The sequence below is a fragment of the Citrus clementina genome, unplaced genomic scaffold, assembly GCF_000493195.1.
Source record: "Citrus clementina cultivar Clemenules unplaced genomic scaffold, Citrus_clementina_v1.0 scaffold_1, whole genome shotgun sequence".
Taxonomy (NCBI): Eukaryota; Viridiplantae; Streptophyta; class Magnoliopsida; order Sapindales; family Rutaceae; genus Citrus; species Citrus x clementina.
In genome coordinates this window covers 15,704,323-15,732,132 of record NW_006263303.1, presented here as the reverse complement: position 1 = coordinate 15,732,132, position 27,810 = coordinate 15,704,323, and the positions used below count along the sequence as shown (strand labels likewise).

The window sequence follows — 27,810 nt, the reverse complement described above, 5'->3', positions numbered from 1 at the left end:
AAGCAGATTAGGATTGTATTATATGTAAGTGGGATCCACATGATTGTGTAGAGAAATATTTTAGCATGAAAGGAACGCACATGACAAGTCTACATGATGAAGTTGGCGAGAACTATAGAAGAAATAGAAGATTTAGGCATTAATCTTTGTGAGGACCATAAGATCAAAGTAATTGAAGACAAATCAATGTGTACATGGAAATTATCATTCAAGAGCAAGCAAACAATATCCTAGAGATATCATATTAATGTTGTTGTGATTCTTAAAGTTCAAGATAGAGTTGATTTGTACAAATAAAAATCCCTTTGGTTACTCGGTACGTTCATCATATTCCCTTCTTGGATTTATCAGGATTATAGAGAGGTATTGAAGAGATAATATCCCTATATTTTCATGAAGAATTCCGTAGAGAGGTATTAGTGTTTTACTAGTCAATTAACGGTTTTAACGGAAAAGTAGTAAAATAAAAATTTTGCAAAGTTATAGTAGTAAAATAATAGAGAATAATATTTTTTTATAGTCATTTGGTATTTTACAATTCTTGAAATAATGAAATAATAATAACCCAAAGCAATATATTCTTAAGTAATTTCATTTAAGAACATAATATGTTACAATAAAAATGAGTAATGAGGGATAATGAGATAAAAGGAGGAAATCCAAAATCACCATCCAAAACAAAACAAACCGAATAAGGTTATCATGTTATTTGATCTCAAAAATCAGATCACAAAGCTCACTGTTGGCCTAATGTCTTTAACAATGTCGAGAGTATCAATTCATAGCCTTTATGGGGATTCCTGGTGATCTTCTATCACTACAAGAAAATCGATTATTATCGAGGGAAATTATCCCTCGGTAATACTGATTACTGAGGGATTTTTTTCATCGGGATCCGTCGTGAAAGCACTCGTCGTTAATTCTATATAACCGATAAACCCTCAGAATTAAGTACTTTTTCCTACCAATTTTTCCCTCAATATAAAAAATAACATTCCTCGGTAAAAGCATTTGAACAAGGAAGAAAAACACTTCATAGGGCTATTTGTTATCGGTAATAGTTAACTTCCGATGATTTCTTTTTGTCGGTAAAATTATGATCCGTCGGGAATAGAATTTCCGACGACATATGTTTGCTCGGAATAAAAATTAGTCCCTTGGAAATTACTAGCTTCAAAATATATGAATCCCTCGAAAATAATGAATTTTCCCTCGGAAATGTTGAATATTGACCACTAACATTTCTGCGGAACTCAATATTTAATTAAAAACCTCAATATTACGTTTTTTTTTCTTTATTTGTTCTATCAATTAATTCGGTACTAAAGTTATAGAATCTATGTCTAATAAAGTTCACTAAATTAAAATAATAATAATCCAATACATATAACCAAAGCTAAATGTAGTTTTGATGGTTCAGCTTCATACAAAATGATTCCGGGAAATTTACACAAATAACCATAAAAGTTTTTGCTTTTTCCATCCTAACCCCCCAAACTAATTTCTATTAACATTAGCCATAAAAAAACCTTTGAGACCAAAATACCCCTCACATCTCTCCCCCAACAATCTCTCTTTCACTCATCTCTTCCAAACCGAAGAAACATCCATAGTCGGCGGCAACATCAGCCCTCGCCGTCGGCGGCTCCATCCATCATCGGCGTCCGATCTACCATCTACGGCCTTCAACAAAACTTAGGTTAGCCATTTTATTTATATTTCATTAATTTAAAATGAAATTTTAGAATAATAGTGGTTGTAGTTTGAGAATAATGGTGTTGGTGGTGGTGGTGTTTGTGGTGGTTGTTGTTGTTTTGGGAGTGTTGTGTTTTGGGAGTGATTTGTTCTTTCACTTGTTTTGGGTTGAATGGTGCTGCACATATGGTGTAGAACCGCTGTCCAGAGAAGGGCGCTAGAGTGCGCGCGTCGCTCGCGCAAGCAACGGGCGCTAGCTCGCGCCTGTCGCTGGGCAGCAGCGCGCGCGCACGCTTGCTGTGCTCGCACCAAATTGGTGCAACAACAAGCCTCTCGCACCAATTTGGTGCGACAATGTGCGACAGGCCCTGTCGCACCAAATTACAGTGGGTTTAGTTTTTTTTTTCCCGTCAAGTCAATTTATTTAATTTTTGTTGTAAATGCAATGTAATAATGTTATAAATATTACAGATATATGGCGAAATCAGAATCATCGGAAATCAAAGTAGGCATGATGTATTTTCGTTATGCCGATCACTTTTCGGGTCGAATTTCGAGCATGTGTAATTTATCTTCGGTCGTAAAAGCCATCGAGGAAAAATTAACAAAGCGGCAGTTGAATTTGTTCAAGAAGGACATATTTGGGCATTTCTTGGAGTGTCGAAACTTTTCATTTAGTGGGGTAATTTTGCACAATCTTTTACTGAGGCAAGTGGCCCATGAAGAAGATAGCCGTGAGGATCAGTTATGTTTTCAAATTGGTGAGCATTTGTTTCGCTTGTCAATTGTAGAATGGCGACTGGTTACTGGACTTTCATATGGTGTAGATACCAAACTAAGAAATAACAAAACGGTGCATAGGTTACGGAATACGTATTTTGGTGGTGTGCATCGCAAGATCAATCTTAAGGAATTCGATGCATTATTTAAGAAGTTGAAATTCGAGGCAATGGACGATATTGACGCATTAAAGATTGCGCTCTTTTATTTTGCGGACAGAGTTCTAAATGCAAGAAAAAATCACTGTCAAATTAATTTCTCATGGCTTAATGAAGTAGATGATATAGAGTACTTCCGAAAGCGTCCATGGGGTCTTTTGTCGTGGAAAATGATATACGAGAGTCTTGACAATGCACTGTTCGAGAAAAACGAGAAATTTAAGACGACTCAGTTGAAAAACCCATATCATAACATTGAAAAGTACAATCTTTACGGCTTTACATCTGTGGTTCAGGTGCGTTGTTTTTTTATTTATTAATAAGTTTTATAGTATTAAATATTTTATAGTTGTTTTAATAGGTTTTTCAATTTGGTTGTTATAGGCTTGGATTTACGAAGCGATTGGAGGTTTGCCGCCAGAATGGGTTGTGAAAACGAAGAAGAAGATTCCCCGCATCGTGCAATGGAAGCCCATGGCGTCTTCGAGAATCAACTTTGCTGAGGTTTATTCGTTCTTCAACAACGAATCTCGTCTTGTAAGTAATATGTATTAGTTATTTTTTTAACGTTACTAAATTTAAGTTATGTATACTTACTTAAAATTTTGGATTGAATTTATGACAGGGGCACGTTTTACAAACCCTTGAGCCGAATGCAAAGGAGAGTAGCAGAAAATATTGGCTCACTGTGAAGGATTACATGCCACGCATTCCAGACTGGGTTCATAAGGTCGGTATCCTATAAGTACTATTATTTGTTTAACCAAAATTTTTTATTTTTCATTTACTAATTTTAAATGCTACTTTATATAGCACCAACCCTCAATCAACGCGATGCCGTCCGTTACAAGGCAATCAGACGAGCATGGCGACATACCAAACCCAACACCAGAGCAGCGTCATGACACTTCTGAGGATGAGGTGGCTGTTGATGACCACCAGGAGCAGACAGACAACTTTGATGACGCACATGATTCTGAGGTTATAAATAATTTATTTTCTTCCTTTATAAATCATTTTTTTTACTATTATTCTAAACTTTTACTTATTTTCTTTTGTAATAGTTGAAGACAAAGCAGTTTAATGATTACATGCGATGACGGCTGGACAAGATTGATTGTAACGTTTATGAACTGAAGTCAGAATTAAAAGATTTTAAAGAAACCGTGTTTGGATTTATCAACACATTTTCTAAACGTCCAAATAAGGATTCTCCCACTGGACGCTCGTATGCGGTGAGCAAATTTAAATTTAATAATTGTGTTTGTTTAACTTTTAATTTGATAGCTGTTTAATATGTTCATATTCCCGAATAGGCCCCAGATGACTATGGAATGTATACTGATGTGGGCAATTAAAATTTTTCTACTCCCACGTCATTATTGTTGAGTGTTAGAAAATGTATATTTATAAAGGAGAAAATCATCATTTTACACTTCAAGTTTTACTAACACCCTTACTTTTATGTATTTAACCTTCTTTTCATTTAATTACGTGTGTTTTATTTTAATTAAGTATTTTATGTATTTTAGGGGCATCATAGTCATTTCACAATAAACGAGAGATCAGATGGCAAAACGGACATCACTTTTGAACTCAGGACGGTCGAAAACCTTAGGAGGAGCATAAAAGGAAAAATGGTACTGTCTACGTTACTGTTCACGACACTATTCACATAGACGAATCGATGATGTGGCATTGACCGATGATGTGGCATTGACTGATGAGGTGTCACGATTCTGTTGGACTAAAATTCTTATGTACTGTTGATGGTGACATTGCAGCATATCAGTGGACCAAAAATCTCGTGTACGGTACATGCATAACATAGGATTATTTTCAACAAAACTGCATAACTATTCAACCCGGGTCAAACCGTGTTTAGGGATGGCAATTGTACCCGCAAACCTGCAAACCCGCCCAAACCCACCCGCTAAAACCCGCCCGCTGCGGGTAATTTTACCCGTTGCGGGTGGGTTTAATATTATAAATTAAAACCCGCACATAGATGCGGGTGGGTTTGGTATTGACCTTAAATCCGATGGATACCCGCATGGATATCCGTCAAACCCGCAATATTTTTTTAAAAATATTTTAAATTTAATTTTAATTAAAAAATTTTAATTTAAAACATGTATAAAAAAATTATACAATTATTCAAAATGTATAAAGGAAATTGGTCAAAGGCCCAAAAGCCGAAGCCAAAATTTTGTGTGTGTGCAGTGTGTGTGGCCCATCCGCCCATCTCCCGTTCAGCCATTCTAAAGTGATAAACTAAAAACCTAAAGCAAATAAAGGCATTTTCCCTTTTGAGTCTTTGACTTAGCCGCAAATGAGCTGACCATCTTCTTCGACCCGAGTTGACCATCTTCGTCATCTCTATCTTCAATTCTTCATTCAACATTCTTTTCTTCTTCAACCCGATCGTGTGAGTTGTGACAGTGAGCTAGCCCCTTGCCGCCAGCTCTCTTCACTGCCAACAAAGACGCGTCGTGCTGTTGCAGCCAATTTTGCAGTCGTGAAAGGTACGAATTTAGATTGGTTTTTTTGTGGGATAAAGCCAAGAATTTTAAGGGAAAGTCCTGGAAAGTACACGCAATAGCCAATGGATTCTAAAACAGGGGGCTTTCATCAAGTTGTGACTGAGGGCCTCGGGAATTTAATTTCAATTATTTTTCTATCTTGACTAGTAATGGTGCCAAGTGCCAGTTTTTGATCCCGTGATTGCTGATGTCGTGTGGTTTAAGTAACAAAATTTTGAGTATTTATCTATAGTGCGAACGTAGATTATTTTAGAACAATAATTTTTTAATTTTAATTTTCGTCTCTTTGTAAATTTTAATTTTAATTTTCATCTCTTTGTAACTTTTAATTTTAAGTAGATATTCAGACTTAAAAACATTTATTGAATTAAATGAGATGATGCATGATGTAGTATTTTATTTAACTCCATCAATTTAGTTAAAAAAATTGAAACTCAGAACGTCAACAATCTATTAATTTTGTTGCTTTTGAGTTGATAATGTAAATAGTCAGGCTAGTGTAAATTGTTGAATTCGCTTGCTAATTTTTCATCTTATCTTTGCTGAATTCGCTTGCTAATTCTTGTATATTGATTTAAACTTTGTTGAAATTTTTCAGGTAAAAAATGGCGCAAGCATTTGATCTCAGCGACAATAACTCGCTTACAACAAGAACAGAAGTTCAGAAAGCTTCAAATTTATATATTAAATATTGGTGATTTTAAATGTAAAACCCGCAAAAAATCCGTCGGGTACCATTGCGGGTTTGGTAATTGTTAAAACCCGCTGCAGGTGGGTTTTCTTAAAAAAATTAAAACCCGTTGCGGGTTGCGGGTGGGTTTGGTAATTTAAATTTTGTGCGGGTTTGGGTTTGGTAATGGCAAACCCGCTGCGGGCGGTGCCCATTGCCATCCCTAACCGTGTTATTGTTCATCCGCGTGGTCAAACCGCGTACTGTTGACTGATGACGTGGCGCAATCCTGAGCGTCCAAACTATTTTTAATCCGATGGCCATGATTTACTCCATGTATCTATAAAAAGGGGGCCTCCCCCCTAATTTGATATCACTGAATCCATTTTTGGGATCCATTTTCTGTAATTCCTTCTCCATTTTGTATTTTCTACGTATTTTAATAAATTTCCATTTTGTCCATAGTTCAATTATGAGTGACTAATTTTCTTTCAAGCTTGGGTTGAAGGTGAAGTCTCAACATGTGTCATGGGCTTTATTTGATAAATTTACTTTCTCTTCCCCTCTAATTTTTGTGGATGTTTTGACTTCTTGTCGACAAATAATACTAACTTGTCTAGTACCGCCTTGGTTTCACCGGCCCCCTAGTACAAGGTTATTATTATTTGGCACGATAAGCCCTTAGCACCATATTGATTAGAGTGTGGTTCATGAGGTGTGAATTCCTCCCTCATGATTTAATTGGCATTAATAAGGATTATTTAGCCCATGATGCATGTTGATACGGATCCAGATACCCAAGTATGTCATCTCAATAGATTTCTCTTCAATTTATTCTCGCCATTTCAATTCCAATTTTAGAATTTATTCTCGCCATTTCAATTTCAATTTTAAGATAATCTAAGTCACTTTCACCACAAATCCAACCACCCTCATACAAAATTAATTCTACAAATAATTAAAATCCACCTCCTCGTGGGATCGACACTCATCTCCATTAATCTATTCTACAATAGATTCGTGCACTTGCGAATTCAATAAAATTTGCACAACAATTATATAGCTTCTACGGGGATGTTAGTGGGGAGAGCGTGCAAGTTTTCACAGAGGCGCCTCCGGGGATTAGTAAGTTCAGCCGACCGTACAGACCGTCGTATGTTTTTGACAGTTCTTATATGATTCCTCCATTTAGGCGAGGGAAGAACGTCTGACGTTTACCTCCACCACAAATCATGGCCCATGCAATTGACACGAGTACGAGTCTGGATATAAATCCACTAAGAGGATTGGAGGATTCTAGTCTGTATGCTGAGTTTGATCGATGGTTCGTTGGTGATATGACAGTGGATCAGAGAGTCCAGCACCCGCGGTCATTCTTTGAAATAATTTTGGGTATAGCTTCGATGGGATGGCTAAGCGATGAGGTAATTATATTTTCGAAGTTTTTTGAGTGTTGTGGATTTGTATCTGAATTTTTTCTTCTAAATCGAAATGTTTTTGTTCCTCTACAACATATTCACGAGTATTTTCGCTTGATTAGCGAGAAATAACGGCAGTATCCCAATGCCTTAATTCAATGTGTTACACATAACGACACATTTTTTTGGGTAACGTGCCAATATAACTTATAAATACCATTTCTTTTTTCTTTATTATCGCCTTTAATTTTTGTTAATTTATGCATTTCTTGGTTATCTATGTACTAGGTGTTCTTGAATCAGTTATGGAATAACGGGGATTGTACGGTCGATTCATTAGTATTTGACGACCGCTTGAATTGCTATCTTTGTGGGCGACAGCACACTATGTCCAAATCAATGACGGATGTCAATATGGTATGTATTTTATTGCATTTCACATCCATAATGAAAATATACAAGTTCTCGCTTTTTCTTGGTTATTTTTCAATTTCATATATAACGAACATGATTATTTAATGATAAATTTTTATATATAGCTACTCATCCCTGTTAACTTGGACGGCGTGCATTGGGTACTAGCACGAGTAGACTTTCGTAAAAATAAAGTCTGGATTTATGACTCATTACTCACATTTTGCGACGACAAAAAATACAAGTTAAAATTCAAGCCGCTTGAAGTTATCTTCCCTCGATGGTTGGAATATGTTGGCTTCTACAACATCCGACCTGAGTTGCGGAGTGCCAACTCCTGGAAAGTTATCGCAGTTAAGAGCGTGCCACAACAAGAGCCCGGAACTGGCGATTGCGGTATTTTTTTTTTTTTATTGATGTTTATGATGTATTTAATGTTCGGGCTTAGATTAGAGTTTAACGCTAGTTATGTCGAGTACTTTAGAAAGAAGATTGCAATTGACATATTTAATGACGATATTGTATTGTAAACCTTTGTAGTAATTCGAATGTTGAAACTTGAATTTTTATTCTAATTTGTGCACTTAAGTTTATATAATTTTAATGCTCACATTTTAATATTAAAAATAAAATAAAATTTCATGACATAAGTGTACAATACACAAATAAACAATAACAGTTTTAACCAACGAATCGTTGAAACAATACAACTAACTTCGAGTCGACGCAATGAGATTTTTACATCGCTTACAATTATGCCCCAGTTCATGACACCGCCCGCATCTAACTGTCCGCCGGTTAACGTCCTCGCCAGCCGAAGGTATTCTGAGCTCTTTACGACGGCCAGGTGGTGGTGCCTCAACTGGTGGGTATACTTGCATCTCCTGAATTTCATCTGGAATTTCCCAATCAGCCACGTCGCCAACTGGCTCCACTGGTTGTGCATAAGCCATCGCCAACGATTCTGTACTGTAAAAGTCCGAACAAAGGTTAATAAAATCCACTTAGACAATTAGACACGCCGCAATTGCATGAGCACATACAAGCTGATCAACCTGAAACACTCTGCAGGAGCAAGTTTTTTTTTGCAAGTCAACCAAACCTTCCTTAATCCCACCACCTACAACTTGAAATCGATGCAGAGACACTAGCCGAATTATCATTCTTTCAGCTATAGTTCTCCTCTCAGTGACTATTTCACCAGCCCATATTGTTAGCCGAGTACTCATTGATTCAACCACAATTTTTCTATCATAAAACCATTGCTGCAATGTTTTCCTAAAGTAATCAACAAGATGAGTAACAAGAAATTTTCGCGGTTCCCTCATGAAAGAATTAACACTCTCCGCGATGTTGGTGGTAAGTATGATGTACCTCCTACCTTCAAACTAAGACCTTGCCTAATTATACGTACTGATATTCTTTTCTAAGTAATCAGCCGCACCCAAGTGGATCATCCACAACCCTTCAAGTTATTTTTTAAATTCCTCGTGGCCATATGCTTTTGCTGCATTAATAAAGGCGGGCTCAAATTCATCCCAAAGAGCTTTGGACATCCTAAACCGTGACTTAATGTTACCTTTCACATGGTAAAAACAAACGCCATGAGTTGCATTGTGAATTACTTTAAGAACGACTCTCCTTATGACAGTGCATCGATTAGAGATAATTATCAACTCAGGTCTACTGCCAATCACTCTGTGTAACTTCATCATAAACCATTCCCAAGCATCATTATTTTTTGAATCCATGACCCCAATGGCCAATAACAGATACAATTGATTGTTACCATCAAGACATGTTGCTACGAACATGCTTCCATGATATAGCCCCTTGGAATGAGTACTTTCTACAGCAATGACAGGCCAAATGTACTGTATAAAACCCTTGATGGAGATCCAAGTGCTATAAAATAATACAAGAAATTACCATCTCCATCCCGCTCGAGGTGAGTGACTGTACCCTCATTCGCTTGAGTTAGTACGTGAAAGTATTTAGGGAGCAAGTTGTATGACTTTGCAGGGTTGCCTCGAACTATTTCAAGACTAACTTCTCTCGCCCGATATGCTTGCTGGTATGTTAACTGAACACCGTATTCCTGTTGCATATATGCTCTTATGTCATTCGGAATATAAATTCTCTTGTCTTGAATATATTTATCTGCGATAATATGACCGACAACCCAGCTCCTTACTTGATGACGTCTATCAACTAATACCTCATTGTGACAAGTGTGTACATTGTCAATTCTCCGCACCACCCAAGGAACATTTTGGTCGTTCGAACTTCTAGTTGCTCGAATACGCCATTTACATGATTCTGAACAATAGTAAGCCTCGAACCGTGTCGTTGTAGACCATGCAATCTTGAAATTAAACTTATCCCTAAAGACAACCATGCGTAGTTGTAATATAAACTCATTCTTCTCAACAAATAGTTTACCCACACTAATATCATCTGAGTCACAACTGCTAAGAAAGCTTGGAGCAACCATGTTCGAAGGCAAAATTGGAGCAAGACTTGTGAGGGGGTCAATCCTTCTTCTCGATCGAACCATAGGAGGAATATGTCCATTGCCTCTGTTATTCACAGGAGTATTGTCTTCACACTCATCCTCATACTGAAACGACGGAATATTCGAAGGACCGACTCCTCCATCATCACCATCATTATTGAAATGAGTGCCCCTCATACTATTAGAAAGTTCTGCACAAACATTATCCCCTTCTGTCTCATCATGAAGATCATCATTGTCTCGGAAATCATTGTTGTGATACGAAGAATACCGTTGCTCCAACGACGTCGTTATTGGAAATACCGTTGCTCCAACATCCTGTAACGTAATACCGTTGTCATCAATGTTGTCATAATTGTCGTGGATTGGAGAGTAATATTGCTGCAACGACATTGTCCTTGGCAACACCTCTTCTTCATTATCGGGGCCAGACATATTTACTCTAAATGAAGTTTCTGTATCGACATGTGGCTCAATATCTTCGCTCGGAACTCGAGGTGATGTAGTAACAAATATAGGAATGCATCCAAAATGGGCTACATTGGATGCCATATGCAACACAACCCTCACCATTTCATCATCAAATATATCCATGGGCAGTACACATATACGATATAATGTGTTACTAGACCTCAAAGTTGTCTTCATTGTGATACTATATTTATTATGATTTATTTGTAACACCTCGTATACTCTTGCAAAAAACTGATCGAACAGACAATTTTTCCCAACCAAAAAAGCTCTATTTTTACTATTCACATACTCCATACGGCCATCCTCTAACGTCTCCTACCAACCATCATAACACAATTCAAGTACAACTGAATCCATTAAGCCTGAAATTATAAAAAAAAATAAATTATTTGAGCACTATCAAGTTAATAGTCAGTTGCAATGAATCTCTCTCTCTTGGTGCATATGCCTTTTGGTGCGACAGGCAGCCTGTCGCCAGATTCACCCATGACTCCGAGTTCACTGAAACTCTCGAGCAAGTTTAAAAAATAACTCATACCACTAAGTGATGCCGATTAGTGTTGGATCCGAATATATTATGATCGGATTTCACTTTTATTGTTCACCGTCGGCGTTTATCATTGCCTTTTGCTGTCCCCGGTGATGATTAAAGAGTGGAAAGCTGCTTTTGGTTTGACGAAAGGGGAGAAAGAAAGTTGCTTTTGGTTTGTAAACAAGGGTAATTTGGGGAGAAAAGCGTGTGTTTGGCTAATGTTGATAGAAAAAAATTTAGAGAGTTAATTGTGAAAATAGTAAAAGTTTTATGATTATTTTTGTAAATTTCCCAATGATTCCTCATCTTCATATTCTCACACATCAACAACTAAGGTTGTACATTCATACTTCTTAAATATTCCAGCTATTTGGCTCATCACTGTCAATTTGTTCCTCATCTTTTTTCTCTACTCTAGCGTCCTGCATTATTATTTCAAAACCTCTTTTATATAAGTACGCCATGCTATAATATTAACTAAAGAAAGAAAGGGACAATAAAACTAAATAAAATTAGTCCAAACACTTGACATATTCAAAACAAAAAAGAATTTAAAGTAGATTTAAAGGAAACAAGCGCTAACTTATTTAGTGCAACTAAAGAAGAGATGTACAATATATCCAATCACCAAAGGCAAAAACATCCTGAAACTCAATAAATTTTCACAAGCATGATATAGTGGTATTATATAAATAAGTTACACAAGCAAGGCAATCCCTTCAGTTACCCAAAAGAAATGATATCTTTATAAAACAACAGTCTTGGCAACAAAAAATCCTACCTCGTTTTTAATTCTCTATTTTTTCAGTCATCATTTTTAATAAACCATATGAAACTATCCTTCAAATTATTATCAAATTAAGACAACCACAGTCCAGCAATTCTCATAAAACTTATCCTTAAAAGAGAAGCAAAATAACTAAATAGATTAACGGCAAAAGAAAATAATTTCATTTAGCATTATGCATCAATCATAAGTTCCATTTAAGAGACAAAAAGAAAAATAATCATACCATGTTAGGCACTTGCTGGAAGCTTGATTGAGAGATAATAAAATTCATTTTCTCTTCCATCATTTTCATTTGCTCTTTTACTTTTCTAAGCTCACTTAATTCCTCTTCCATTTTTTCAACTTTTAATTCCAATTCTCGCCTTGGTATAATTAAAATTTATTTTATCTTCTTTAATTAAAAAAAAAACTCTGCTTAAACCATATAATATAAGAAATAAGCAAGCAAAAAGAAAAAGAAGAATAAAACTCACACTGGAAATCGTGCTAAGAAGATCTGCATTTGACGAAGAAAGATGCTACATTTCTCTCGGGGTTTCTGGAATTTAATTTGTTTTTTTATCATAAAGCAAGCAAAAGAAAGAAGCCGTGTCTTTCCTTTTTGTTGGTGTAAATGTCTTTTGCTTTTCCTGGTGTAAATGTCTTTCGTTTTTGCTTTTAACTACCAAGGGATGCTTTTATCTTTTCCAACAAATGTTTCCCCGGGTAATAAAATATATATATATATATATATAATTTATACTTGCAAAAACTTATTTCCGAAGGAATACGGATTCGTCGCTTCTAAATTTGGCGCTTTCAACTCTTGTGCTAAATTATTCACTCCTACCAAGTGATTTTATGCTCTTTAGCAATTAATTATTTTCCCTCGGTATTATCAGGTGGATTTTTTTATTTTTACCTACAAACGATTAACATCTCTCGGAAATACATTTTTTTCTTAGAGAATTTTAGTTCCCTCGGAAATAAATGATGGGAAATACCCAATTTTGTTGTAGTGTATTTCACATTTGAGCTAGGTAGATTTCTCATCAAAATCTAGTGAGCAAAGATTTTTAAGTTGTGGTCGGTAGACTTTTAGGTTGTGCTATAAGCGTATGCACGTAAAATTTCAAGAGACTTAGATGATAAGATATATATTTTAAGTGTAATAAATTTAAGGTAGGACTATTTGTGTTCTAAAAATTACTATAACCACTCTAATTTTAATAAAAATATGTATTATAAAGATACCCATCATGTGAATTACTATCAAGTACAATTTATTATAAGTCAATACTATATAATTACTTTGAGCACCCATATAGAACACTCATTATTCAATTTATAATTTCATACCTTAAACTCTAAAATTTTTATTTCCAACATCTTAATTAATATTTAAATGAATAACGCGGAAATTAATGTTGAGAAAAAATTTGACTTTAATACTTTTTATTTTAAAAATAAAATAAAACAAAAACATTGTATAAGAATTTTGTTTTTTTGGGACTTGGCCATTCTTCTTCATCTTCTTAATCTCTTCGTCGTCTTCTTCTCCTCCCTCTCTTTATTATTATTATTTTTTTGTTTGCAATATTTATGAAATATTTTTTATTATTATATTCTTATTGCAAATTATTTTGGGTTTAAAATTCAATATTGACCATAAAAAAATAAAAAAATTAGTAACTAAAATTATGTTAAATAATTTATTTGTAACTTGATTTAATTATATTATTGTGGCTATCTGTTAAATCTCTTAAAAATAATATGCTGAATAGTTTTATTAGTGTTTTATGTAAATAAAGTTAAGTAACTTACATAATAGTAAAGATATTTTTGGAAATTTAAAGAGTGTATAAAGTAAAACTTAATTTTTTTTGGGTGGGGTTATTTGAACCTACTAACCTATGCACTAAACCCACTTTGAAAATAATTTTTTTAATTAAAATACCCTTAAATTAAATTACAATTATGGATATTAAAATATAATAGAAAAGAAATAAAATTTTTACTTTTTAAACTCATCTTTACATTCAACATAATTTTATTAAACCCAAATCATATTTTCGTTAAACCCTAATCAAATAGAGGCCTGAATTACAAGTGGCAATCTTTTACTTTCAATTATTTTCCTACGGTTTGCTGCGCTTTCAAATGGAGCTCATCATTGATCGTTGAGTCCTTTGCTCTGATTATAATAGTACTCCTTTTATTTATTGAAAGATTCAAATATCATTAATCAAAAGCAGATTTGATTTTAATTAACGGGTTAAATTTCTTTTCTTTTTAATTTGGCTAATTAACGGAGTTGAATCAAGCTAAGCTGCATCGCCATTCTCCAATGATAGCTTAACCTAGCCACTAGCCCCTGTGCATGGTTGATTCTCAATTATCTGATTATCATCACAAGCTGAAGTGACACCTAGGTTGACGATTTCATTTTAATTACATTACCGTCTCCATCGCTGTTAAAATAAATAAATAAATAAATAATTCAATGATTGTTTATAAATGAATTTAATGAGTTTAGGGAATAAAAATACTATTATTATAAAAATTGAGTTAAAAACTGGTAAATTGAGTATTCAAGTGGGTTTATGGAGTAAAATTTTGACATTTAAAAATTTAATAATGAGTTTATTTAATAAAAAAAGTGTAATGATTAGTTTGTTGGGTTTAAATAGTCCCACCTTTTTTTATTATTAAGCTATGAGTGTGTAAAGTAATATGGTGCTCAAATTAATATTTAGAGTGCAAATATCCCCACCATAACATTTAAATAAATAAGATCTAGATTCCTTGAAAAATAATATTGAGAAAACAGCGTCGTTTTCGTGACTATTTTATCATCATTTTTTTATTATCGTTGTTCAAGTTCTTTTGACATATTTAATCCAAATGTATCCAGCAAAAAGCTTTTAGTTCTGGTAAAGTTTTTTTCTTTTCCTTTTTGGGGATATATTAGTTCTGGTAAAGTTGATTAGGTTAATTTGAAGAACCTATAATTTGGATTGCTAGAAGTACATAAAAGTAAACCCTTCTTGAACATTCAAGATCGCTTGATTAAGTCATATCTAGACCATAAATTCAGTAACGCTTCAGTAAAAAGACATGCGTATATATATATATATGAATAACTTCAGCTTCATACTGATTAGATTCTTAATTACTTGTAAGTTCTAATTAAATCGATGTCCAACCATTATCCAATTTTGACCGCTCAAGATATTTTTAGCACATTATGTCCTAAGCATATAATTTCAATTCCATAACACAACACATATTACATTTTGACCATTGTGATACAGAAATTTCATGCCCCAACAACTAATTGTTGTAAGAATACTCCAACCAAACTGTTGAGCTGTCGGTTAAGGTGGGAAAAGATGGTGAGGCCACCAACACCAAACACTACATAGTCAATGTGCAGCTCACCTGAAAAAACTTCACATAATAAGTAACACAAATTTCTTTCTCTGCTTCTTTTCTTGTAGCACTTCCAAATTCCCATTTGCCTAAAGAAAAATGCAAAGCAAAAATACATCAAGTCAAGCCAATGCCTAAAAAATTCTCCAAAGTGTATAAGCCCATGCATGCCACATTTCAATTATTTGCCCTTGCTTACTTTAACTTGTGCACTAACACACAGTTTGGTGAGTTAGCTGATCTCCTAGTTCTCATTCAACTTATCTCACATATTCTATTTTTCTCACTTTTCATTCACTTTCTGGTCTCTACAACTTTCCCATGATGGAGTTGCCAGTCAGGGCACCGGTTTCCGGTAGCCGGAAAGCCTTATGCAGATTAGAAACTAAAAATTTGTCCTACAAGTTATGCAGTAAATTTGATGAGTTCAATTGGGTTTATGGTGGTGTGACTTCAAAGAAAGATCCTAAGTTCATTTTGAAGGACGTCAGTTGTGAAGCTAGGCCTGGCGAGATTACTGCAATTGCTGGTCCTAGTGGAGCAGGAAAAACAACATTGCTAGAGATTCTTGCAGGGAAGATATCATCGCGAAAAGTTTCAGGTAAACTGCTAGTAAATGACAGGCCTATGGATGCTGAACATTTTCGAAGAATATCGGGATATGTCACTCAAGATGATGCACTGTTTCCATTGCTTACGGTTGAAGAAACATTAATGTGCAGTGCCCTTCTAAGGCTAACTGCAGGCAGGCGAAAACAGGCTGCCAGTAGAGTTAGAGGGCTATTGAAAGAGCTTGGCCTGGATCATGTTGCAAGCTCAAGAATTGGTGGAGGATCATCAAATTGTGGCATTTCAGGTGGCGAAAGGCGAAGAGCTTCTATTGGAGTTGATTTAGTTCATGATCCTGCTGTTGTTCTGATTGATGAACCAACTTCAGGTTTGGATTCAGCTTCAGCTCTGCATGTTGTTACATTGCTAAAATCAATGGTGGTCAAACAAGGTAAAACAATTATTTTAACCATCCACCAACCTGGTTTTCGAATCCTCGAGCTGTTTGATCGGCTTGTTTTGCTTTCAAATGGGTTTGTTGTTCATAACGGAACACTAAATCATCTTGAAGAGAGGCTCAAGTCTGCTGGCCACTGCATTCCTCGCCATGTCAATGTGCTAGAATTTGCCATTGATGTCATAGAAAGCTTTGTTATACAAACTTCTGAAACTCTCAAGACAGCAAATGATAAAGACGATCTTAAACTGAGGGTCGCATACTCCAATAATTTTGAAGAAAAGCGAAAGCTTCTTTCCTATCCCAACTCTCATGTCCAGGAGGTCTTAATACTGGGACAAAGATTTTGTTACAATATATTCAGGACAAATCAGCTTTTTGCCACAAGAGTTATACAAGCCTTGGTGGCTGGATTTGTGCTTGGAACCATATACTTGAAGGTTGGCAATGATACAGGACAGGTTGCTCTGCAGACCCGAATTGGATTCTTTGCTTTCAGCCTCACATTCTTGTTATCTTCCACAACAGAAGGCCTGCCAATTTTCTTGCAAGAGAGAAGAATTCTAATGAGGGAGACTTCAAGAGGGGCTTATAGAGCTTCTTCTTATGTTTTATCAAACACCCTCATCTTCATTCCTTTTCTTTTGATGGTTGGTCTTCTCTTCACCACTCCAGTTTACTGGCTGATTGGCTTGAGAAGACAAGTTGATGGGTTCCTCTTCTTTTCTCTGGTGGTTTGGATGGTGCTTCTGATGTCCAATTCTTTTGTTGCATGTTTCAGTGCTCTGGTGCCGAACTTCATCATGGGAACATCAGTGATCTCGGGGCTGATGGGTTCATTCTTTCTCTTTTCCGGCTACTTCATATCGAAGGACAAAATTCCTGATTACTGGATTTTCATGCATTATTTGAGTATGTTTAAGTACCCATTTGAGTGTTTTCTGATAAATGAGTATGGAGGAGAACAAGGGAAAACAAGATGCTTAGAATTTGAGGAAGGAGAATGCAGTTTATATGGAAACGGGTTCTTAAAGCAGCAAGATCTCAGAGAGTCACAGAAATGGAGCAACTTAGCCGTTATGTTGAGTTTCATCATCGGCTATAGAGTGCTTTGCTTTTTCATCTTGTGGTGCAGATGTTACAGAGCTAGAAAGTAGATGACATTTTACAGCAAAGAGACATGATTATGTTTCCTCTTTTTTTCTTTTTCGCTTATTCTTTTACTCAAAAATTTCAATGATAATCAAACCAATGTATGATCTTTGAATAGATTCATTGATATGAGAAATTGTAGCTTAACTCTTTCTTGAAATAAATGGAAGCTTGCTTGCCCAGACATTTGCATACCTGAACCCATTTTCTTCAGATTTTCCCAACATTCTTTGAACTGTTTCATAGAAGTCACCTATTGCATTTTGTACTCTAACCTGATCAAAATTTCCGCAAATTTATTGATCTGAAGTGTTGATAACATTATTGAAATCATAACAGTGCTACTAAGTGATCACAGCTTAGTTCAACAGCTTTCCCAGAACTTGCTTCCTTGTTCCATATATTTTTGAATCATAAGAAAGGAAAAAGGATTAACTTGAAAGGAGAACCGAACTACTGAGAGAATACTATAGAATGAGAACAAACTGTCATAAACAAACATGAATTTCCACTGATGTTGGTATTCACTTAATTACTGAGAGGTGTGAGTTGAGTAAAGGAAAGAGCGGAAACTTCAGTCTAGCCAGAAGAAGAAAAATAAAAGAATCAAAGAGATCGATTGCCTACTAGATTACAGAAATTATACATCAAAGTAAGTAGCACACATTCGAGAAATGAAGTCTCCCTTGGTTAGCACTAATATGCACTTAAATGCTTTTGAAAGCAATTGTTATTTTGATTTTTTTCACAGAAAAAAAGAAAAGAATAATACTCAACATGCTGACCCTAAAATCTAAAAGAAAATTTACTAGACCTAATTGCTTCGGTCGAATATGGAATTGAAGGTCATGGTAGCATAAGAGGTAGTCATATTTCCTGAAGAGAAAGATGAATGATCAAGCTTGCTTGAGTCTCCAGATACAGCAGAAGCCTTGTCTTTCTCACCCTTGTCAACTCTCAGGCCCAACAAGTCAGAAAGAAGACCAGGTTTGGATATTTCCTCTTTGTTTACATCTATCTCACCTATTAGCATATTGACAAGAGTCGACATGGATGGTCGGCGTTTCGGCATATCTTGGGTGCAGAGCAGAGCAATCTTCAGATATCTGTGAGCCTCTTCAACACTATAATCTCCATTCAATGAGGCATCTACCAACTCCACCAGCTTCCCCCTTTCATACAGTTTCCATGCCTATGTACCACAAATCTTCTTAAGAATGTTTCCCAAGATGAGTAAATGACTCTTAAAGGCCATTAAAGTTTAGTATCACAAATCAAATATCATTTGATAAAAATGCTTAAATGCATACCATTTCTAGAAGATATTGTTCTTCGTAAGGTAACCGCCTGTTTGTGTTACACCTCCCACTAACAATTTCCAGCAGCAGAACACCAAAGCTGTATATATCCGCTTTCCTTGTTAATTGACCTCGTATAGCATACTCAGGTGCCAGATAACCTCTGCAGAAACAAAGTAAAGGCGTCCAATAAATAGGTGAGTTCAAAGGAAATTTTTAATATTATGAAATTATCATATTCAGAAGAAATCCAAATCTGAGACCACCAACTTGGGGCTTGGCAGTCCATACAGCACTTGTTTGCAGCATATTAGAATTCATTGCAATTAGATTAGAACAACTCCAACAGCATAACAAGTATCTATAATAGGTTTTACACCAGGTCTAAGATATATTACAATACTGCTAGGGACAATAGAGTAATTATCAATTTTGTGAAGGTTCTGCTAATTCAATCTGATTGACCGTATAGTTTTTAGAACCATAAATCAATAATGTGGAAATGTCCACCAATCAACTCATGACTGTCAAACCAAATTAAACACCAGTCGAAAAACTTGATATGAGATTGAATCAAACTGCATTTTCTACAATCAATTTTAGCAACAATCTAGAGTTCCTTTAGAGAGTTGGACAAATAACTGAAGAGACTTATTTATAAGTTGACAAACTTACTCTGTTCCAGCAACACGTGTACTGATGTGAGTAAGGTTAGCTGGAAAAAGCTTTGCAAGACCAAAATCTGAAATTTTGGGTGTGAGATCTTTATCAAGGAGTATATTGCTTGCTTTGATATCTCTATGAACTATGTGTGGTTGAACCTCCTCATGAAGGAAAGCAAGCCCCTTAGCAACACCAATGCAGATATTACGACGTGTTTGCCAATTGAATTGAATACTGCTGTGACCTCTACCTAGAAGTGTTTGTGCAAGACTGTTGTTCTCAAGATAGCCGTAGACCAAAATCCTGTGGTCCCCTTCCACACAACAACCATATAACTCAACCAGGTTTTCATGCTTTATATCTTTGATAACATTTATTTCTGTCAAGAACTCCCGCACCCCTTGCCTTGAGTCAGCTGACAGAACCTTTATAGCAGCCAGAGTGCCATCTTTCAACGTTCCCTGTTAATTAACTAGAGTTTCTAAAGGGAGCCGATTGTTGGAAGTTGAAAATAAATGGACAATTCATTTATTTATGAAGTTAATCTTCAAAACATTTGGAGAATATCACAAAGTATGCAATCACCTTGTAGACTGAACCAAAACCTCCTTGTCCTATTTTATTGGCCGGACTGAAATTTTCAGTTGCAACTCGCAAGTCTTTGTAACCATAGAGGTTAGTATCTTGAATTTCTGAAACATCTGTATTGACATAAATATGTTAGAAGCTTTTAGATACACATAAAGCAAATAGAAAAAGCAGTTCTGAGAATTTGAAAACAATGCATATCTTTGTTATTCAGTCATGCTCCAAAAAAGTGTAAAAATGCAACATTTGTTTGTATTTCACAATAATTAGTCCTTACAGATAATAATGCTTTCTTTCAGTTAAGTGCTAGTTTAAGTGCTTAAGTATCATCAAAGTCGACTATTAGTCAACCTAGGAAAATCCACAAAGCGAACCAAGTTTATATCAGGCCCTAGCCTAATGCTTCTACTCCATTACTCATGAGAATCTCCTTGACTTAATACCTTTATTAACTTCTACTCTGTGAGTAGCCGAGGAAGCTCTCTTCCTTCTGAAAAATAAATGGAAACAAGTCATGAGGAGTTGCTTTCTGTGAGCCAATGCTTCAACCCAAATAAATGCTCTGCCCTGTACAAACCATAAATCAAAGACTACTTCATCATTTGACCAATAAGAGTATATTCACCAAAAAACAATGCCAGTGTCATCAATAGTTTAATACCATCCACATCTGCTAGTTTCTCCGTTAAAAGGAGAAAAGAAAAGAAGAAGAAAGAAAGCAAACATAAAATTTATGCGCATAACCACAAACTACTTGACATGTGTATCCCATATACATCCATGCTTAAGTCTTAACAAGAGGAAAACTGTTCAATTCTATTTTGGTTTTACAATTTCCAGAGTCTGTCTAGGCAGGCTCAGATAAGCAGTTCGCCTTTATTACTATTAAATTTATACTGGAATTTATATATGAACTTCATTGTTTGACCAGCTTCTAAATCAGATCGAGTAAAGAAATAAATACAAAAACATATATATCGAAAGGGGAAGAAAAATGTTTAGTAATTTATAATGAAAAAATCAGAGGAAAGTTTTATAATTACTCAACTCAGAAAACAAGAAGCAACCAGCCTCTAATCACACAGTTCCCAAATTAATTCTGAAAAAGAACAAGTTGCAGAAGGATTCCATACAGATTATAAAGAAACATTGATGATGATGATGATTATTATTATTTAAAAGAATTAATTCTTATATGGGATTACCATTAAACTTGCACTTAATATGATCAAACTACCAAAACAACTAATTCTTCACACTCACAACAAATAACCCAAAAAATAAAAATAAAAATAAAAAAAGCACACACACACAAAACTCAATTAAACGAAACACATAACACATAAGAAAGTATATGACCCAGAATTCAGTTAGAACTTTCTTGCCAACCAAACAAAACGCAGTAAGTAGGAAAAAGCAGAGACTCTCCTCACCTTAGGTGGTGCAACAAAAGGGCAGATGTAAGATAGAAGAGAAAGGGAGATGGTTGAAGTTTGTGATATTGGCTGCAATAATAGAGTTGGAAATTTACAATTGCTGTTCTTTTAAGTGCCGAGTTGAAATGTCAAAAGTCTTTCTTTTAAATCACATCAGTTTCGTCTGCTGGCAACTGTGATGCCCTCCGCGGTTTGGCCAACTTGTCTTCGCATTTTGTCGTATTTTTCTTATGTTTTTAAATAAATATGACAACGAAACCCAAGTCTTGGCTGTCGAAAATATCAAAATAGTCACGTTTGGGCGCTGCCAGTAGTTTTCTTATCTACTCTATAAAATTATTTTATAAGTTATAAAATTTATTATTTAACCGATGACATAAATATTAAAATTTAAGTACAACCCAAATGTTGGAATCGCTATTGGTTTATTATCATTGGAAAAAAAGGATTTTCACCTATAGGTTTTGATGCATTAGTTTATTCTGTTCTTATTATATAAATTATATCTCATTTCATCCATATTTTTTAAAACAATAGCTCAAAATACCCTTTCGTTAATTTATCGTTAGTTTATAGTATAATTTATTAAGGATAAAATAGAATTTTCAATTACGGAGATGCAAACTATTTTAAAATAAAATTCTCAAACATAAGTAAATCTTCTGTATAAATTTAAAATTTAAGGATAAATTAATGAATAAACAATAATAGTACTAAATAATATGTAAAATATATATTTAAGATAAAATAGGAAAAAACATAAATTTCAAATGCACTAAAGTGATTTTTTAGCTTATTTTTGAATTTAATATAATCAAGATAAATAAATAAATAATCAATTAATGCTATTATTTTATCAAAAGTAAACATAGACTTTTTTATTTTCCTAAAACAATGCACACTAAAGACATAAACACAAGTTTAATATAGTACATGTTAAAATACATTGTATTACAATATGTGTTTTTTTATCTTTTAGTTTATCACTTACTTTAATTTGGTTATTGATCCTTGATAATAATAATAATAATTTTATTGTGTTATCCTTAAAATTTTAAATTTAATAAACATACAAGTGCGCGTGCGGACACACACATATATTGTATATTCTTTAGTGTTATTTTTTTCATTATGTTATCCTTAAATTTAAGTTAGATGTTATTTAATTGCTCTGGAAATTTTTATTTTAAAATGATCTGAATCCATTTAATTGAAAATTCTATATTATTCTCAATGAGTTATAAAGTAAATTAACTATAAATTCACAAGAAGCATTTGAAATTATCATCTATGGATGAAATGAATTATTATTTAAGAAATAAAGATGAAATTGACTCTCGCATGCTTTTTTCCTTATTATTTTTTCTTGGACCACGCAAAACCTTTTTGTGCTTAGAAATATTACACAGTTGTGCCAAAAAAATAGTGTACGGAAAAAAATTATGTGGTGTTATTCACAAAACTACATGGATATCGTTATCCTCCTTGCATTTTTATTCAAAAAATTTTATGTCAAAATGGGATTTATAATGTTAATTATTTTATAAATTTTTCTCCTTATATCAAAACTTCGCAATCCCAGTTGTTGTATATAAAATTCATTCATTCCTCTTAAAATAATTAATAATAATCAAAATATTTTTTTATATTATATATATTTTGCTGTTTAATGTTGTCGTTACCAGGACACATTATTAGGTTTGTATAATATTGGATGACACTAATAATATTACTATATTAATTAAAGTAATATGCTGGTTTATTATGATTATGTTGGGCTTCAGTAGGATTTAATTGTATTATTAGACTTTGATATGTTGGTTTAATTGTATATTTAAGTGGGTTTCAATTATATTGGATTTTATTTGAATTGTATACGATGTTAAAAAAATTAAACTAATAGTTAAAGTAAAGAAAAAACATTTATTTATAAATTAAATTAACAAATATAAGATTTTACATTATAAATAGAAATAGGCATATTATTAACTAACTAAATTATTATGATAGAAATAATTAAATGTCAATCTATTTTATTTTGATAGATATTGATAAATTGATAAGTTAATATTTTTAATGATAAAATATGAAACAAAAAAAAAATGACACTAGCCAAATATTTAAATTAGTTATATAAAAATTTATAAATATTGAGAGTGAAATAATCTGCAACTATTTTTTTAATCTTAAGAGAACATATCCCATTTTGTTTAATAGTATATATAAATCCAGTGCTTAATCAAATGTTAATAAACTCTCACAATTACCAGAAAACATAAACCCTCCAGGAATTAAGGAGAGGAGGGGATGACTTACTGAACCAAGGAGTTATTAGCAACTATATTCCATGTTATTCGAACAAATTCTAGTTTCACTTTATTAAAATATAGATCCACAATAAATCATCCCAAGTGCTTTATTTACTTTAGTTGCTCAAGTTTCTATGTGAACAATAACTAATTCTCTCATGTAACTTATTATCTCGAGCCTTATAATATTGAGGGTGTGAGTTTGAGTTATATAACAAGATGAAGGTGGAGGATTTCTTCCATACACGAGTGATGTACATTTGTGTTTTCAACGATTGAAATAGTCCAATTCCTTAAAACGATCATGAACTAAAACGTGCGGTAAACAAGTCTTAACATATTGATAAGTTTTCTAATATCAAAGTGTCAAATTAAGCCGTCTAAATGCTTAAATTAATTAAAATAATTGTTTATTTATTTTTTTGACTAGCAAAATCGGAACGCATGGTCAAAAGTGATGAAGATAGTTTTCATTTTTTCCCTCATTCTATTTGTGGGAACTTGGAACATAAAATCTGAAAAACTGGGTCCGCCTAAGTTAGATTTACGAAACTTACGGCTGACCTGCAATATATCAATTAGCCCCCTATACTCTATATTATTTATAATATATTCATAAGTATTATAAAATTCTGTTTAACCCCTTATACTTTGTTTTATTTTATTGAAACCCTTGGAGTACCAATTCGCCCCCTATAATTTTAAATTTCCAAAATACCCTCCATTTAATTAAAAAATATAATAATGATTAAATAGATTATAATTATAATAATTATTTTATTATAATTATAAATATAATTATAATTTTTAAATGGATTATTATTATTATTATTAACAACAAGAATAAAAAGTATTATAATTAATTAATCTATTAACAATAATTAATAATAATTTTTAGTTAAAATTTCAATAATAATAATTAACAATCATTATTATTTATAATTATTTTTTGAATAATAATAACAACAATAATAATAATTAAAAAGCCAAATAATAATTATAATAAAATTAATTAAGGATTTTATAGTAATTTGTTACAATTTAACTCATTCCAATATTTATTCTAAGACAAAATAAACACATAAATGGTAATACAATTTATTCTAATTACGATTCATGCAGTTCAAGTAAATAAATTATTCTAATTCCAATTCTTCATTTTAATTCTAGCTATTCCAATTCTAACTCATAATATTTCCATATGATTTCGACTCCTTTTTAGTGAATGCACTATAAAATTGTAAATCACTTTATATTCAGTTAGATCACTCTATGTTATTTACAATTTTTTTTATAACTATTATGAACTTTTAGTGCATTCACTAAACATGAATCAAAATTAACTGAAAACATAATAAGTTAGAATCGAAATATCTAGAATCCAAATGATTTCGACTCCTTTTTAGTGAATGCACTATAAAATTGTAAATCACTTTATATTCCGCTAGATCACTCTATGTTATTTACAATTTTTTTTATAACTATTATGAATTTTTAGTGCATTCACTAAACATGAATAAAAATTAACTGAAAACATAATAAGTTAGAATCGAAATATCTAGAATCCAAATGAGGAATTGGAATCAGAATAATTTATTTACCTGAACGGCAGGAATCATAATTAGAATGAGTTGTGTTACCATTTATGTGTTTACTTTGTCCTAGAATCAAAATCAAAATAAATGAAATTGTAACAAATTAGTATAAAATCATTCATTAATTTTTATCATAATTATTATTTTGTATTTTAATTATTTTTATTGTTATTATTATTCAAAAATTAATTATTAATAGTAATTATTGTTAATTATTATTATTAATATTTTAACTAAAAAATTAATAGATTAATTAATTATAATACTTTTTATTCTTGTTAATATAATAATAATCCATTTAAATTATATTTTATTTAATAATAATTATATTTTTTAATTAAATGTAGGGTATTTTGGGAATTTAAAATTATAGGGGGCAAATAGGTACTCCCAAGAGTTTTATTAAAATAAAACAGAGTAAAAGGGGCTCAATGAAGTTTTATAATACAGAAAGTTTTATAATACTTATAAATATATTATAAATAATATAAAGTATAGGGGGCAGAATTATATTAACGTAACTTACGGCTGACCCCTGAAAACTTATATAAAGATGGTGTTTGACTTTTGGGACTTCTGAGGTAATGAGACTGGAAAATTGTCTGGTCGTACAACGGTGCAGGTACTTGGTTGACTGATATTTAGTGCACAAAGTTGACCCGTACCAAATTACCAATCGTGTGAAATGAGTAAATTTACTGGCAGCTATCAGTAACGATTTTGCCAAAAAGATAAACAAGATCCGGACCATCAGGCTATGTTTTTCGTTGACTAGGTGGAGGAGTGAATTTTAAGTAATTAACGGCTACGTTAGAGGAACTCCTTCGAAATTATATAATTAAAGTAATAAATAGTAAAAAAATACATTATATTTTTTATTGTATGATTATAAAAAATACATTATAATTCGAATATGGAAAAGATTTAAAAGAATTGTATTTCACTAATCTACTTTTACAGAAATTATCTTATTATTTTACGGTTACAATTTAAGAAATTTATAAAAATAGTTCCAAAACTTTTGGGTTATCTAAAATTGAATATTCTTTTTTTTTATGATAACTATAACTAACCAAATGCAAGTATTTCGAACCAAATAGTCCTCATCACTTTCAAAAAATTACCAAACCACTATCACTTTTAAAAAATCATCAAACCTTACCACCTCATTAAATCACCAAACCTTATTACTCTCAACAAATTACTAAATTCATCAAACAAATGTAGCAATGTATAACTGAAAATAGAATCATCAATTAGAGAGCAAGAAGTTAAAAGTTAGTGTATGTTTTTACACAATGTGGGTTTTTAAATGTTCTAAGTTTAGGCTTTAGGTTTGAAATCGATGTGGGTTCTATTATAAATATTATTGTTTTTGGTTCATAAAACAATGTGAATTCCTGTTGTGCATTTAAATTTGTAATTAGAATATGCTGAAATCAAAATAGGTAGGAATTGGAATGAGTTAGAATGGGAATGGAGAATGAGAATTAGAATAAATTATTTACGTGAACTGTAGAAATAGAAATCAGAATGCCTTTTATTCCCAATGATGTGCTTACTTTGTTTGAGAATCGGAATGGATTGTTTTAAGTTACTAAAATGCATTTAGTTAATTATTGTCATTTATTATTATTTATTATAGCAATTGTGATTATTATTATTATTTAAAAAATATTGTTATTAATAATCATAATAATAATGAAAATTATAATGATGATGATGATGATAACAATGATTTTGACAATATTAATATTATTGTTGTTGTTAGATGATAATTATTATAGTTAAAATTATTATCTTCATCATCATCATGATCGTTGTTGTTGTTATTATTATTATTATTATTATTAAGAACAATTACAAGAATAAGAATAATAAGAATAATAATAACATAATAATATGATAATATTGTAATTGAGGACAAGTGAAATTATGAAATTTGAATGGGGTAAAATGGAGAGTTCAAAGAATGAGAACTTGATTTCCAACCTCTCTTGGGAATTAAGTTCTCATTCCTTAATCCAAAAAATACGTGGGCTTCATATGTTTTGTTTTCATTTCCTTTTATTTTAACAAGTATCATCAATCATTCTTATTTCAGGTCTCGATTCCCCAATTACAAAAGTAAACACACTATTAAAGTACTTAACTTGAGCTGATAGATAAAAAATATTAAAAATAATAAAAATTCAAGTTCAAAGGAGATTGGAGGTGAAACCAGAATATGTGATACAGACATCTATTGTTGGCGACTAGCACCCGTCGCACATAATTATAGCCATTTACTTATATGTGACAGGCACACGTCGGCCTGCCTGTTGACAAGAACATATGCTTATCACCTATACTCGCAATATGTA

The 27,810-nt window shown here is 32.8% G+C and overlaps 2 protein-coding genes across 2 annotated transcripts; one reads left to right on the top strand and one right to left on the bottom strand.

Moving 5' to 3' along the window:
• The first annotated feature begins 15,721 nt into the window (after positions 1 to 15,721).
• Positions 15,722 to 17,563, top strand: LOC18053889 (ABC transporter G family member 10). Its single transcript, XM_006451657.2, has one exon. It carries the CDS (start codon positions 15,722 to 15,724, stop codon positions 17,561 to 17,563), a length of 1,842 nt encoding a protein of 613 aa, XP_006451720.2.
• A 593-nt stretch (positions 17,564 to 18,156) lies between these two features.
• LOC18053888 (cold-responsive protein kinase 1) lies at positions 18,157 to 21,728 on the bottom strand. Its single transcript, XM_006451656.2, has 6 exons — positions 21,541 to 21,728; positions 20,551 to 20,674; positions 20,105 to 20,220; positions 19,532 to 19,980; positions 18,869 to 19,019; positions 18,157 to 18,750 (listed from the first exon to the last, which is right to left on the bottom strand). The coding sequence occupies exons 2-6, from the start codon at positions 20,621 to 20,623 to the stop codon at positions 18,373 to 18,375; spliced, it is 1,167 nt and encodes a 388-aa protein (XP_006451719.1). The 5' UTR covers positions 20,624 to 20,674; positions 21,541 to 21,728; the 3' UTR covers positions 18,157 to 18,372.
• Between the last annotated feature and the right edge of the window lie 6,082 nt (positions 21,729 to 27,810).